General features: G+C 34.9%; 1 protein-coding gene across 1 annotated transcript in view; it reads left to right on the top strand.

The window, feature by feature from the left end:
• Positions 1–12,886, top strand: part of ABCD3 (ATP binding cassette subfamily D member 3) — a 67,372-nt gene extending 54,486 nt beyond the window's left edge. The window contains exons 11-23 of the mRNA XM_074961296.1: positions 385–454; positions 587–684; positions 779–870; positions 1,606–1,697; positions 1,791–1,863; positions 2,586–2,649; positions 5,389–5,466; positions 5,574–5,639; positions 5,748–5,837; positions 6,518–6,637; positions 7,978–8,082; positions 9,501–9,557; positions 11,134–12,886. Of these exons, the coding sequence (XP_074817397.1) occupies positions 385–454; positions 587–684; positions 779–870; positions 1,606–1,697; positions 1,791–1,863; positions 2,586–2,649; positions 5,389–5,466; positions 5,574–5,639; positions 5,748–5,837; positions 6,518–6,637; positions 7,978–8,082; positions 9,501–9,557; positions 11,134–11,211 (1,083 nt within the window). The 3' untranslated portion in view covers positions 11,212–12,886. The remainder of the gene's footprint in view (positions 1–384; positions 455–586; positions 685–778; positions 871–1,605; positions 1,698–1,790; positions 1,864–2,585; positions 2,650–5,388; positions 5,467–5,573; positions 5,640–5,747; positions 5,838–6,517; positions 6,638–7,977; positions 8,083–9,500; positions 9,558–11,133) is intronic.
• The last annotated feature ends 728 nt before the right edge of the window (positions 12,887–13,614 follow it).

The raw sequence follows: 13,614 nt of genomic DNA, 5'->3' as shown, positions 1-13,614 counted from the left end.
AGTTAGGATTAGTTGATTTTATTTAATATTTTTTCATTTCCTCATTATTTGAAACTATAGCTAATCTATCTAACAGTGACCTTTATTTCACAACCCAGGTCCTTTCTTTGCATCACTTGCAAACTTTCCTCTTATTTACTGTTCAGTTGTTTGTGTGTTCTTTCAGATTACATTGTAAGCACTTGCGGGCTAGGGACTCTGTCTGTCTGGATTTGCTCAGTGCCTAACACAATTAGGTCACAATCTTTATTGGGGCCTCTTTGATTTACTGCAAAATAAATTATTTTTTTAGAATTAAATTTGCTTATCTATTGTAATTGCAGGGCGCATGGCAAATATTTGTGTATGCTACATTTTTTCATATGTATTGTTTTTTTTTTCCAGGTGGAACATTTGCATAATTTCATCTTGTTTCGGTTTTCTATGGGATTCATAGATACTATCATTGCCAAATGTAAGTGTTTTCCCAATGCTAGTGGACTGTTTTTTATAGTACAAGTGGTGTTACAAATATTTTAATATGTGTTCATTTTATGTTCTGATTTAACTTTTCTTGCTAGAAAACATTTACTTTTAAATATTGCAGACCTAGCTACTGTGGTTGGTTACCTGGTCGTTAGTCGTCCGTTTCTGAACCTAGTTCATCCTCGCCATCAAAAGAGTACCCATTCAGAACTCTTGGAGGTAAGTAATGCAGAATAGAAATAAGTAAAATATAGTAATTGCTTGAATTTTGTTAGTTCACATAAGTAAACTTAGTTGTATTTTGCTATTTAAGGATTACTACCAAAGCGGAAGAATGTTGTTGAGAATGTCTCAAGCTCTGGGCAGAATAGTCCTGGCAGGCCGTGAAATGACCAGATTGGCTGGGTAAGATTGATAACTGGTGTTCACAGCTGCTTAAAACTATTTTATTTTAGATATATGTAGTTCCTGTACTCCATAGCTGTTATTTATAAATGGATTGTAGTTTAAAACAAAACAAACGTGCACTCGTTTTGCACAGTGTAGTAAAAATATAGACATTAATAAACATCTTACTGTGAGAATATTAGGGAAAATTAATGTTTTCAATTACATTGGTAATTTCTGAGACTATTAGTGGTTGCAAATGTTTTGAATGTGAGATCAGCAGTGATGGGCAGTATGTAAGTAAACCATTTTCCATCTTAATGTAATGTTGTTGAGAGAATATTTTAATATGAAAGTTTTACCTTCAAGCTTAACTTTCTAAAATGTTAAATATTTCACCATTTTAAGGGCCATCTTGGTAAACTGCAGAGGTTAGAAGATTTCTTTATTGGAATTAGGAAGCTTTTATTGCAGTTCTAGAGCAAAATTGATTATATTCTAGAGTTTTGCAGTATCCGGTGCTTGAGGTAACGAGCCCAAGACATACAACAAAAAAATAAACACATATGTTTTGAAACAGCTTGCATTCAGAAAGTACTGTATCCCAATCACACTGCAAAAATGTGATTACAGTTCTTCCTTATTATGATTTTAATTTTGACAGTTTAGGGTACTTATTAGAAGTTTTATTTTTGTGTGTAACAATAAAATCCTTAAAATGTTTCTGAAGATTAATGTGCATCCTTATTTTAGCTTCACAGCTCGAATTACAGAATTAATGCAAGTACTGAAGGACTTGAACAGGGGCAGATATCAGCGGACTATGATATCGCAACAAGAGAAAGGTAATTATGACAGAAGTTTAATGCACAATACTCTCACGTTGGCAGACATAAATCTAGTCTGTAATACTTGTTTATCTTTTTTTAAAATTTAAGATGGAGATAGAACCCAAACTATTCCCTTGATACCTGGGGCTGGAGAAATTATCAACACTGATAATCTTATCAAGTATGTATAGAAAGTGTAATGTATAGAAAATATAAACCTGCGTTTTAGTCTTGCCTTATATCACTATTTTTAATACAGTTCATTATATATAACGATATTTTATATCCACTTCCTTCTGTACAATGTCTACAGAATTTTTCTCACAATCCTCACTGCATAAGGCATTCTACAACCTTAGTACTCTCTACTGTGGACTATTGATACTACTGGTTCTCCAGAATCAATCTCCCTTCTGACCTGTCCTGCTGTCCCCTAGGACATGACTACCCAGATCATTATACTTCCTATCAGTTAAACTACATCTCTTACTAGAATTTCTGCATTGGCTTTCCAACCTTCTCCATATACATTTCAAGCCACTTCATCTTTGAGGCACTTGACAGCTATGGCTTGCCTATATAGTTGTCCTTGACTTTTTTTTTACAACCCTTTTAGCGTCTTTTAGAACCCTTTTAGACTTTTACAACCCTTTTAGCCAAGTCTTGCTATAAATGCCAGGAAGAAGCTTTCAGTTAATGTTTGTCAAGATACCTCCTACTCTTCTTTAAATTAAAAAAAAAAAAAAAAAAAAAAATCCAAGAAGCAGTCCAGCTCTGGCCACATGCAACTCTGTACCTTCATAGCACCTGCTTGTGTTCTAGTATCCTGTTCTTCCACAGAGTTGACCAGTTGGTAAAGAACTATACATCATAGTAGTAGTAATGTGTCAATTTTACCCATAGGTTTGATCATGTTCCATTAGCAACGCCTAATGGAGACATTTTGATTCGAGACCTTAATTTTGAGGTAAGTTCTAAGATATAAATCTTCATGTAACACTTCAAAAATGAAGGTGACTATTTCCCACAAACTTATTCTGTTATGAACAAAGAAAACAATCAAGAATAAGAACAAAAGATGTGTGTGGGATAGGGATACTGTCAGTGTGGTCGTCATATTTTGTTAATTAACTCTGTTAATAAGGTATTGGGCTATTAAAATGGATTTTTTCAAAATTGTATTCCCTTTTCACAGTTAATGCTTTCTTTATATGTATACCACTTTTTAACATTTTTTGCTTGGCATTGGCACTGAAACTTAAAAACTATTTCACTTTGGGCTCTCTAGCACTAGCATGATGTTGTGGTACTACACACTCACAAAACTTGTCTTGAAGTGTCTGTGTGTATTTCAACTTTTATAGTTTTAGAAAACCAGCAATTTTACCTATCTTTGGGAATTTATATGGGACTTGTTCAAATACCCGTGCTACACCACTTTATCTGACACAAAACGTACAAAAATGATGAATACATACAGTAATTTTTTGAGAAAATCTACATGAGTAGAAAGGAGTAAATGTTTGTAAATCTATTTGTAAATAGAAATGTTTTCATTATATTTAAAAGCGTCCTCCTCTTTTCTACCCAAACTCACATTTTGGGTCTAAACTAGTTGAAAGCATTCCACTTATGTAAATATGAGTAGAAATTACTGATCTTTTCCTTATCCTAGCATTCCTGCATCAACAAATATATAGCAGAAGTTTACTCACAATAGCATGAATAATTTAACCTAAGACGTAAAGAAATGAGAAAACATGTTATGGAGTGGTAGAGGGAGAAAGAATATGAAAAGAAAGTGTTACTGGATATTAGTCTGCTTAATTGAAGTGTTCTTTATGATAAAAACCTGTTTGTGCCAACAATTGAAATAATAGAGTGTAAGTTATGTGGTGTAAGATGGATTGTGTCAGCTCAGATGTACCACAGTTTGCAGTTTTCCTCTTGCTGTTTTTATACAGCATGTCCAACAGGTGGCACTGGAAGGTTTTTCCTGTGTTCGATTGTAATGATCAATTTATAGTAAAAAAATTCATCATTCTAGAAAACAAAATTGCAATGCCATAGGTGTGCAATTAGTTAAGTAGAATAGTCAGTACCCAGTTTCATCTGATGCTTTTGTTCCAGTTATGACATAAAGCAGGAAAAGTAAAATCCCATTATAACAATTATACTAATTTTATATTCTATTCCTGAAGACCTGATTATATTCTTTTGCTTTCTAGAATGTCGTTATGGCATCTTGTAATTTTGAAACATCTTTAACTAAAAAGTTTGAATAAAAATAAGGCATTTTAATCCTATAAGTTCCTTTTAAATTGCCCATCAACATCATAGGTAAATTCAAGGTCCCCCCCCCCCCCCCCCCCAAAATAAAGTTTGAGTTACGGTTAAAAATAAGAATCTGTAACTTCAATGGATATGCCTTAAAAGAATTTTTAAAAAAAATCATAAAGCTAGGAAATTGAATTTCATATTGTATTTTTACAGAGTATCCTTAACTTTGCCTGTGAGATCTAGTGTTTTAAGTTCTTAAAATTGTTAAATCTTGGCATACTTGCTCGTGGGGTACATTTGATGTTTAAATTAAGGATGCTTGTTAGACTGGTAGATAATGCTTGATAAACAAGATGATTACGTATCTATGCTTAATCTCACAAGTGTCATAACAGGCTGGACCATTTAAATTTTAAACTTTAGTGATTTGCCCTGAATCTTGACATTATTATATAGTGCCTACCTTTATTATGTGTGCTAAAGGCAGTCAAGGCAATATGATCCCAGCCCTGAAAGGCTAGTCTTCCAAGCAGGCAACCTGCAGACAAAAGTAGGGAAGGGATTTAACAAAAGCAAGATGATACTTTCCTTCTCTCCCTCCTCCTTCACTGTCTTGCCAATTTACTCCTTCCAATCAAACACAAAACTTTTCAGCAATGTTTTCTGCTCTTCCTCCAATGTGGCTTTCTCACTCAACTCCCCCGTACCAGACCAAACTGCATGCAGTCCCCCGACCCCTCCATCGTGGCACATGAAGAGGCTTACTCCCGTTTTGAGGTCTTGTGAAGTCATGGTCTGGATTTTATAGGGCTGTGCAGGGATTATAATCTTCACATGGTGACCCATACAGGTTTAACAAATAGTCTAATTATATACAATTTTCGCACTATTATCTAGAGGTGGTCAGAACAGAAAAGACAAATTCATTAAAAAAAAAATTTCATTTCCATTTTATATCAGTGTTTTAATCAATTTTCAAACCAGCTCTGCTATTAATTCAGGAAACTCTCATCAAGTAGTCGCTTACTAGCGGTCAATGAAGCCAATCAAATAAAAGAAACTTGAAGTTTCTAAACTAAGCTTCTTGTAGATCGATTAGCACCCCCTCCTCAAAAAATCAGAAAACTTTCCAATAATTAAAACCTGATTTTTTTAACACAAGTATTTCCAAAATGATTTTTATTCAGTTTGCTTTTTAAAAAAATCCTATGCAATAATTTTACTGTATCATCAGATCATATGTGGAAAACTTCAGATAGACTGATTTAGTTTAGGCTACATTTTAATATTGGTGGATGTGTGTCAAAATTGGACTTACTGTGCAAAGGATGGCTTCCAGTCTAATTATGGGGATACTGGCATCTCTACATTAGTATAGATTTTCAAATTATTTTCCTATTGTTTAATGTGTTGACATGTATTTTAGGTTCAGTCTGGTGCAAATGTTCTGATTTGTGGGCCAAACGGATGTGGGAAGAGTTCACTTTTCCGTGTTCTTGGTGAGGTAAGGAAATACTAAAATGAAATTTATCATTTTAAAAAACACACAACCCCCCACCCTAATTTTTTAAGAGAAATTTTCTTTCTATGACTTTTGTTTTCTTGTTGCAGTTGTGGCCTCTGTTTGGTGGATGTCTAACCAAGCCTGAGAGAGGAAAGCTTTTCTATGTTCCTCAGGTAAAGCAAAGTACCATAGTAATTGATATTTGTATTTTTTGTTACCTCTTTATTTGATGACTGTTACACAGGTCTGTAAAGCTGTAATAATTTGTAATTTAATCCCAGAGACCATATATGACGCTAGGAACCCTCAGAGACCAAGTAATATATCCAGATACTGTAGAAGACCAGAGGAAGAAGGGGATATCTGACCAGGTAAAAGAGACATTCTCCTCAATAACCTTTATTTGCAGCCATTACTTTTCCTGATTCTTTGTAGTGTGGGGTTATATATACTTTAAATTTGTTAAATGATAGAGAAACCCAAGTCTGTTATCTGGGGATTCCTTCTGCAGTTTTTTTCAGAGGGTTTTTTCCCCCCCCATGTAGATCCAAACAGGAAATGTTGATGGAACCATGGCTTCCCTACAGCTCTTTGCTTTGGGAGACTTCATAACATTTTGGTTTTTCTCTTAATTCACCTTTTCCATTTTTGAACCTGATTGGCTGTAAGATACAAAGGTTCACCAAATCAAAGGTCATCAGTTGTGGCTTTAAATGTGCCACATTAATGGGCTGCTACTTTCGCCATTTATCACATAGCCTCTAGTGTTACCTGCCAGCAGATGTCAAGGATGTCATGTGTCTGTTAATGACAGTTTCACTGTTCATTTAAACTTGTTCTGAAGTATCATTCATTTTTTAAGTTATTGGTGTAGCAAGTAAGAACATTAGATTTGTTTACATTTTGAAATGTTATTTTTGGTACCAATATCTTGGGTGATAGAGTGATTTTAATATTTTATAGTATTATAGTATACTATACTAATCTGAGAAATTATTGCAACATGAAGTATGTTTAGGTGTATCTGTAAGCATTATTGTTTTGCTAAAAGGTGCTGAAGGAGTACTTGGATAATGTTCAGTTGGGTCAAATCCTGGAACGTGAAAGTGGCTGGGATAGTGTTCAGGACTGGATGGATGTGCTCAGCGGAGGAGAAAAACAGAGGATGGCAGTGCGTGTCTATCTTATACTTACTTGGAAAATACTGTAAATTAGTATAACTAATCTGAAACGTAGATGATATCTAGTCAGTAAATTTTTCTATTGCTTTATTCTTTAAAGAAATAATTTAAGGTTTTTATAATATTAGTGCTCATGAAAATAACTTAAATTACTACAGGTGGGCATTATTATTTTCACATTGTAATGTAGATTTCTGAATGCTTTCTTATCAGATCAACATATTCTCTTCTATTATGTAAGCTCGCCTGCTGGTAATAGCTCACCTTACCTGATCACTCTCGTTACAGTGTGTATGGTAACACCCATTGTTTCATGTTCTCTGTGTATATAAATCTCCCCACTGTATTTTCCACGGAATGCGTCCGATGAAGTGAGCTGTAGCTCACGAAAGCTTATGGCTCAAATAAATTTGTTAGTCTCTAAGGTACCACAAGTCCTCCTTTTCTTTTTGCGGATACAGACTAACACGGCTTCTATTCTGAAACCTGTAAAATATTTCTTACCCTTGGAAACTATACAAAGAATACTATAAAGTGTTCAAATTTCAGTGAGGTTCAGTAAATGATGGTTAAAAAAATTCTTTCCCCTTTTAATTTTCAGTCAATAATTTCTGGTTAAAACTTCTAAGACTACAGTATTATTTGTGATTGTTGAGAACACTTGACTTTCTACTAACAGCATTGATGGTTATATATGTAAATATTTTGGCATTCATCCTTTTTCCTCTAGCAAAAATCAAGCCAGAATGATGGTATGGCAGTACATACACAACATTTCTGGGTTAATAAGTAACCAGATAATTGTGGGAAGCTGCTTATGTGTTACACATACACCTAAGATTATATTCTATGACAAACTATTATCATTTTTTAAATTAAGTATTCATATTGACTGTGAGCTGCCTGTCTGCTAGAAGACAAACTGACAAGACAGCAAAGGAAATTTTCATTGCACACTGGCTGTAACTCGCTGTGCTTCAGTATTACTCAAGTCTCTGATTATTGCATGGTAATTTACATATTACTGTATCTGCTGAACACTTAGGAGTAATGGGATGAAATCAGACTAAAATGTCTTTAAATAGCTTCATAGTTTTCATTTATGCCTTTTGCGAGAGAGAGGTAATGGTAGCACAAAAACTGAAGTTTTTGGGCAATTGTGTAAATATTTCAAACCATTTGTTAAAATGTTTGTTATTTCCAATAGATTACAATAGTTTCACCTCTTAAATGCTCATTTAGACAATAGGTTATGCTATTATAAAGATGAAGAAACTTGCATTGTGCTTGTGCTCTCTGTTCACAAATGGTGTATTGTTTTGCATTCCAGATGGCAAGGTTATTTTATCATAAACCTCAGTTTGCAATTCTGGATGAATGTACAAGTGCTGTTAGCGTTGATGTAGAAGGCTACATTTACAGTCATTGCCGGAAGGTAAGTTTGTTTTGTTTCTGTTTTTTTTAGATAAAGAAAGAAGGCTGAGAGACATTTAAATTGTTCTTTGTGAATGTAATTTCTAATTCGGAAAATGTTAACTTGACGGATTGGTAAAACTGGACTGCAGCAACAATATTAGACACGATAATATTAAATTTCCAAAAACTTGATTAAAATGTGAAATGGAATCTAGATAACACCTAAAACAATCTTATACTTTTCTTATGGAAAATAACCTTTTCAGCAAGGCCAACAAAACAAAAGGACTTGTAAGTGAACCTATTTTGGAGATAGGAGCCAGCAACACTAGGGGAACTTTCAAAAAGTAAATGAAAAGAAAGTATTTAAAAAAGCATGAAGTTTTAACTTCTTTCCTATTCCCCATCCTCCCCCAGAATTCTCAAAAAAAAAATTCTACCCTCATATGGGATGTGGTCGGAGAAATATCAAGGGGGTTGATTTCTTTTTGGGGAAGGGGAGAAGGGTTTGAAAATAGAGCTTATAATGGGAAACTCGCTTTAAATTTAACTATGGAGCAGTGATGTCCTTGGAAAGGAAACAGAAACTCCTGCAGGAACTGAAACCTTTATCCAGATCTCTCCGTGGGAGCAGGAGCAGGCCCTAAGATCCTTTTATAGTAGTAATTTTGATGCTGGATGGGCTCTGTGCAAAACAGCAGCAGTTATTTCATTGTTTAAATACATTTACCATTTGGCTGCCAGGTTGTACTGCTTTCTATTTTGAGGATTTACTGTTGCAAAGTGGCTGATAATGCATCCCTCTGGAAAATCAAACCCCTTGTCAGCTGACTCTTACAGAAGGTTAAAATTATTATCACTTTCATTTCTATTTGTTTTAACCATTTACAGCTTAACCATTCAGTACAGTTGCAACTGTTGCTTACAGGTTATTTTAAAGGTGAATTTTTCATTGCATTTAAGAAGCACTTCAAGTTCTTAAATCATTAACATCATACACTTTAGTTTGCAATCAAATACATTTAAAAACAAAATATTTGGAAATAATTTCCTCCTTTACTTACCTGCTATGGCTCAAGTTCAGGAATTTGTTTTTTCTGCAGGAGCCTATGACATTGCTAACATCTAAGCATAGGGAGTGAATTTTTTAGTCTGATATTTTCAGCTCCTGCAGGAAAAACAGAACATTTAAATAAATCAGTAGGTTTAAAAAACCAAACCTAAAACCTCTTTTGTTTTTCCTCTAAAATGTGCAATATTGAGGCTACACACACATAGTATAAATGATTTAAGGCCTTAAAGCTTTTCTATTTATTAGTATGAGCTTTTAGTTTCATCTTTTTAAAATGTTACCAAGTGTGAGGGATCGAGGAAATTAGTTGAGTTTGTCTTATGGGTGAAGTTTTACTTAATGTTTATACTCTCTTCTTACTATAGGTTGGCATCACACTCTTCACTGTCTCTCACAGAAAGTCCCTCTGGAAACACCACGATGTATGTCATTTTTATTTTTGTTGATGATTATGTATTTAGCCTTTTTGTGGGTATTAAATGGACTTTGAGTTCAGGTGCATTCAAATGTCTTGCCTTCCAACCAGACACACTCCTCTCAAAAAATAGTAGCATAGATGATATTTTCATAGTCCAGCAGTAGTATCTGAAGGATTCACAAAAAGCTGTTATGAAAATCTAAGAAATTTACAGTCCTACATTTCTGTTCTGAAGGGTTATCCATATAAATATTCAAAGTTAGTGTTTCTTCGTCTATGGACACTGATTAAAAGAGCCTGTAGCTAAACAATCCTGTAAAACTTTTCTGGCGAAGGTGCCAATGCACATGTTTATAAAGGGCCTTTGTGCAATGCAAGATGTATTTTTAATTGTGGGGCTAATCCTTGTTTACTCTATAACTAAGTAAATTATTGGCTGGAATTTAAATTTTGTGTATGTGCGCTGAGGTACAATGAAGAGAACACTGCTATAAGTATAAAAGATAAATCTGATACAGTTGAAATACACATGGCTTTTATAATCCTATAAAATAGTTTTAGCAAACGTTTTCCCTTCCAGTTACAATAAGATATGATTACCCCCTAGAGGGGGTGTGTAGGTGGGGGAGCATAAAATCTGGGGATATTTTGTTCAGATAGGGATTGGGGAATTCAGTGTTCATGCAGATATTTGGGTAAAGGAATGTTAAACATTTTAAACATGTAAAACTGTGATACATGTATTCCTTTTGTCCCCCAAGAAAAGGTATTCCTTTTCTCCCCTAAATTCTTTTTCATAATTTCATCTGTTATAGTCCTGAAGTGGACAAAATAAGGATTGTAATTAATAATTGAAGAAATCATTTTAATCTTAGAAAATATATAAAATTTGAAGCTCTGTGGGGATACTCCTTTGCTAATTTCCGTCCCCCAGCACCAGCCAAATCTTTAACAAGGGCCTGATTTTCAAAAAGCACATGCTTAGTTTGTGTATGCAAAAATGTACATGAGGGAAGTCAATTGTCTAAGTCCACATTTCTTGGTCAAGGTATAGACTCCAGAGAAAATAATAAAAACAAACAAACAATAATAATAAGTAAATAAAAATATTTTGGGGTCCATTCAAAAGTGTCTGGTGGTCCAGGTTTGGCCCATGGTCCGCCTATTAACTACCCTGATGTATACCATTTCACACCTAATTTATGCACACATTTCTGCAATTCAGGTATTGGTGTAAGTGACTCACTATGTGTACAAATACCAGATTTGTACACATAATTATAATTATGCATGCAAATTAGACATCTGTCACAACAAACCTAATCCCAGTGATGAGCAGTATGACCAACTAGCAGAAGATGGAGACAGAACATATCCAAAAAATCATACAATGTTATTCCTCAAAGGCAATTGAATTGGGTAAGCATTGCAATAGGAGATCGTCCTCTGACCAGTTGCTTTAGGGTTTTAGTTTTTGTTCTTTAACAATTATTTGCTTATACAATTTATTATGATAAACAAAGCTAATATAGAAATATTTTTTGTCTTTTGGTTGATGATGTACATTTTTCATTCCACAGTTTTACCTGCACATGGATGGTAGAGGAAATTATGAGTTCAAGAAGATAACTGAAGATACAGTTGAATTTGGATCTTAAAATCCATAAAGCTGCAACTACTACAGAGACTGATTATTACAGAGAACATGTAGAAAGGAAAAGTACATAGCAAGATAAAACTACTTGGCTTGTTTTTAAACAAATTAACTAGGTATAGGATAATCCAAAGCAAGCTATTAAGCATTTATTATTATGTAGGATATTGCTAATTGTGTATATGTTGGTTTAATTATTAATATGTACTAAGAATGTCCTTATTCTTGTGGTTTAAAACCTGCCTAAATTAAATTGGGCTTAAATCAATATAACCTGATCCATCTTGGGATGTAAACCATTTGAAGTCAGCTGATTTGACTTTTATGGACCTTCCTGTCCTTCAGTGAAGAACTCTGATAAAATTAGGGTTACTGCCTCTCCTGTTTCTGGCAACAGTTCTGGATTTTCACTGTCTAATCTATGCATGTTTTCGAATTATCCCACATGATGCAGGATGTCCTCCCCTTCATAGCTATATCCTGCTATCCTGTACAGTGCCAGACCTGGGTAGAGGCCAAGCTTTGTGATGGGTGTTGTATGTGCACCGTTCCTGGTGCAGGGTGGACTGAATCCAAGAGGGCAGGAGCCTAATTCCCTCTGCTATTAAAGAGATTAGGCCTGATCCACTGTGGATCTCTAGGCCTTTTCAGCCTGTCTGTCCACAGCTCTCCTGTGCTTCTCACTGTCTCCCATTCTTCCTCCATTCGACAAAAGCAGTGCTGCACTGTGTTCGCCGCCTCCCGCAGAAAAGGCAGTGGAAGCAAATGGGGAGAGTTGGGAAGAAATTGAGATGGAAGGGAACTGAGAGAAAAAAAATAATAGTAGTGAAAATGGTATTCTGTATTTCAGGGGTCAGCGTCCTTGACTATTTTTCATTTGGGGTTGTGTAGACACACAGACAGCTCTGGGAAGTTGAGGAGTATGATTTTAGTTCCCACAGCAATGGTGGAGGAGGGAGAATGATTAAAAGACCAATCTGCCTATTGAAGTCTTAGGAGTTTTGCCACTGACATTAATGGGATCAAGAATTGGGCCCAAAGTGTATCCTTCTAAAACACTTACCATCCCTCCATGAAAGCAGTAGCAGACTTTCAATTCTCAGTAGCAGACTTTCAGTTGTCCTCTTTGCTCCCATTCCTGGGAAGTGTGGTGATGGTGGTCTTCCCTCAGAGTCCTTCTTTGTTAAAGTAGGATGTACCCTGTCCAACTGCTGTATAGGTTTGGGTTTTAAGAGGGAGTGATGATGGTAGCCTCTGTTTTGCTTTCCACCTTTTTATGTGATGTCTGGGGTCCCACATCTCAAAATTCATCAAAATTTGACTCCATTTTCTGAGGGGTTTTTAGGCAATTTTTATGTAAATTAGTAAATCGTACGACAGTGGTTCATGGACCACTAGTCCATGGAGTGCTGGTTCTTTCATTCCAACTGCCAAATTTTATTAAAAGACAGCTAAAAATACAGTAAATATTTTCTTAATATTACTTTTCCATGTAAACAATTACTGTAGTTGCCACATGATTTTAAGTGATCACAAATGCAAAAAGAGATGGTTTGTGTGATCAGGAATGGGAGGCTGGTGGTCCATGGGCCTGTGTACAATTATAGTCCACACTGTGAAAACATTTAAAAATCCCTGCCATACACTGATGTTCTGGTGGCTCTGCAGTGTTGCACACATGATGTAACATAGGAATGCACTACATGAAGACATGCACTAAATACACAATAAATGTGATCTCTGTACGTCTTTTATCAAGGTTTTCTTTTTTTCTTTTTATATAATCAATATACACTTGGGTGTATATCTTCCTCTTAGTGACTAATTCAGCTCTTTGAATACTGAATATCATCTTTCGTATTAAGATTACTTATTATTTCCCCCTTTTATCTTGAAAACTTGAGGTTATTACACTTCTTGCTCATACCACTCACAATATTAAAATACTTTTACATAGCAGAAGAAATGCCAGTGACCTCATGTCTTAGTACAGGTATCCACTGACATAGGCAATAAATTCAACAAGTTAAATAGCATCAATAAAACTCCAAAAGGCATGTGTTTGACGCTTAACTGCATCCATGGATCACCTGACACTGAAATAAACTCTTTCATTCCACAAGATGGCAAAGTTAGCTTTTTTTTACCAGTTTTTAATTCAAATTCTTAAACACTGATATCAGACTAATTTATAGTGAAGCAAGTGGTGCTGCTATAGGTGAGATTATAGTGTTTTCATGATAGCCCTATATTTTCAGCGTTTACCATAATGGCTGTTTTGTGAAAGTTGTCACCCAATTGCAACTTTTTTTTTTTAAAAAAATGTTTTAGTAGCTTTTTAAAGAGACACAGCAAAGAATATTTCTCTAAATTGAAATATCTGTTTTTATTCTTTTGACTGGAGAGA

Source organism: Natator depressus, chromosome 8 (genome assembly GCF_965152275.1).
Source record: "Natator depressus isolate rNatDep1 chromosome 8, rNatDep2.hap1, whole genome shotgun sequence".
NCBI lineage: Eukaryota > Metazoa > Chordata > Testudines > Cheloniidae > Natator > Natator depressus.
Note: the sequence above shows the minus strand (reverse complement) of the source record. Positions and strands in the feature narration are given on the sequence as shown.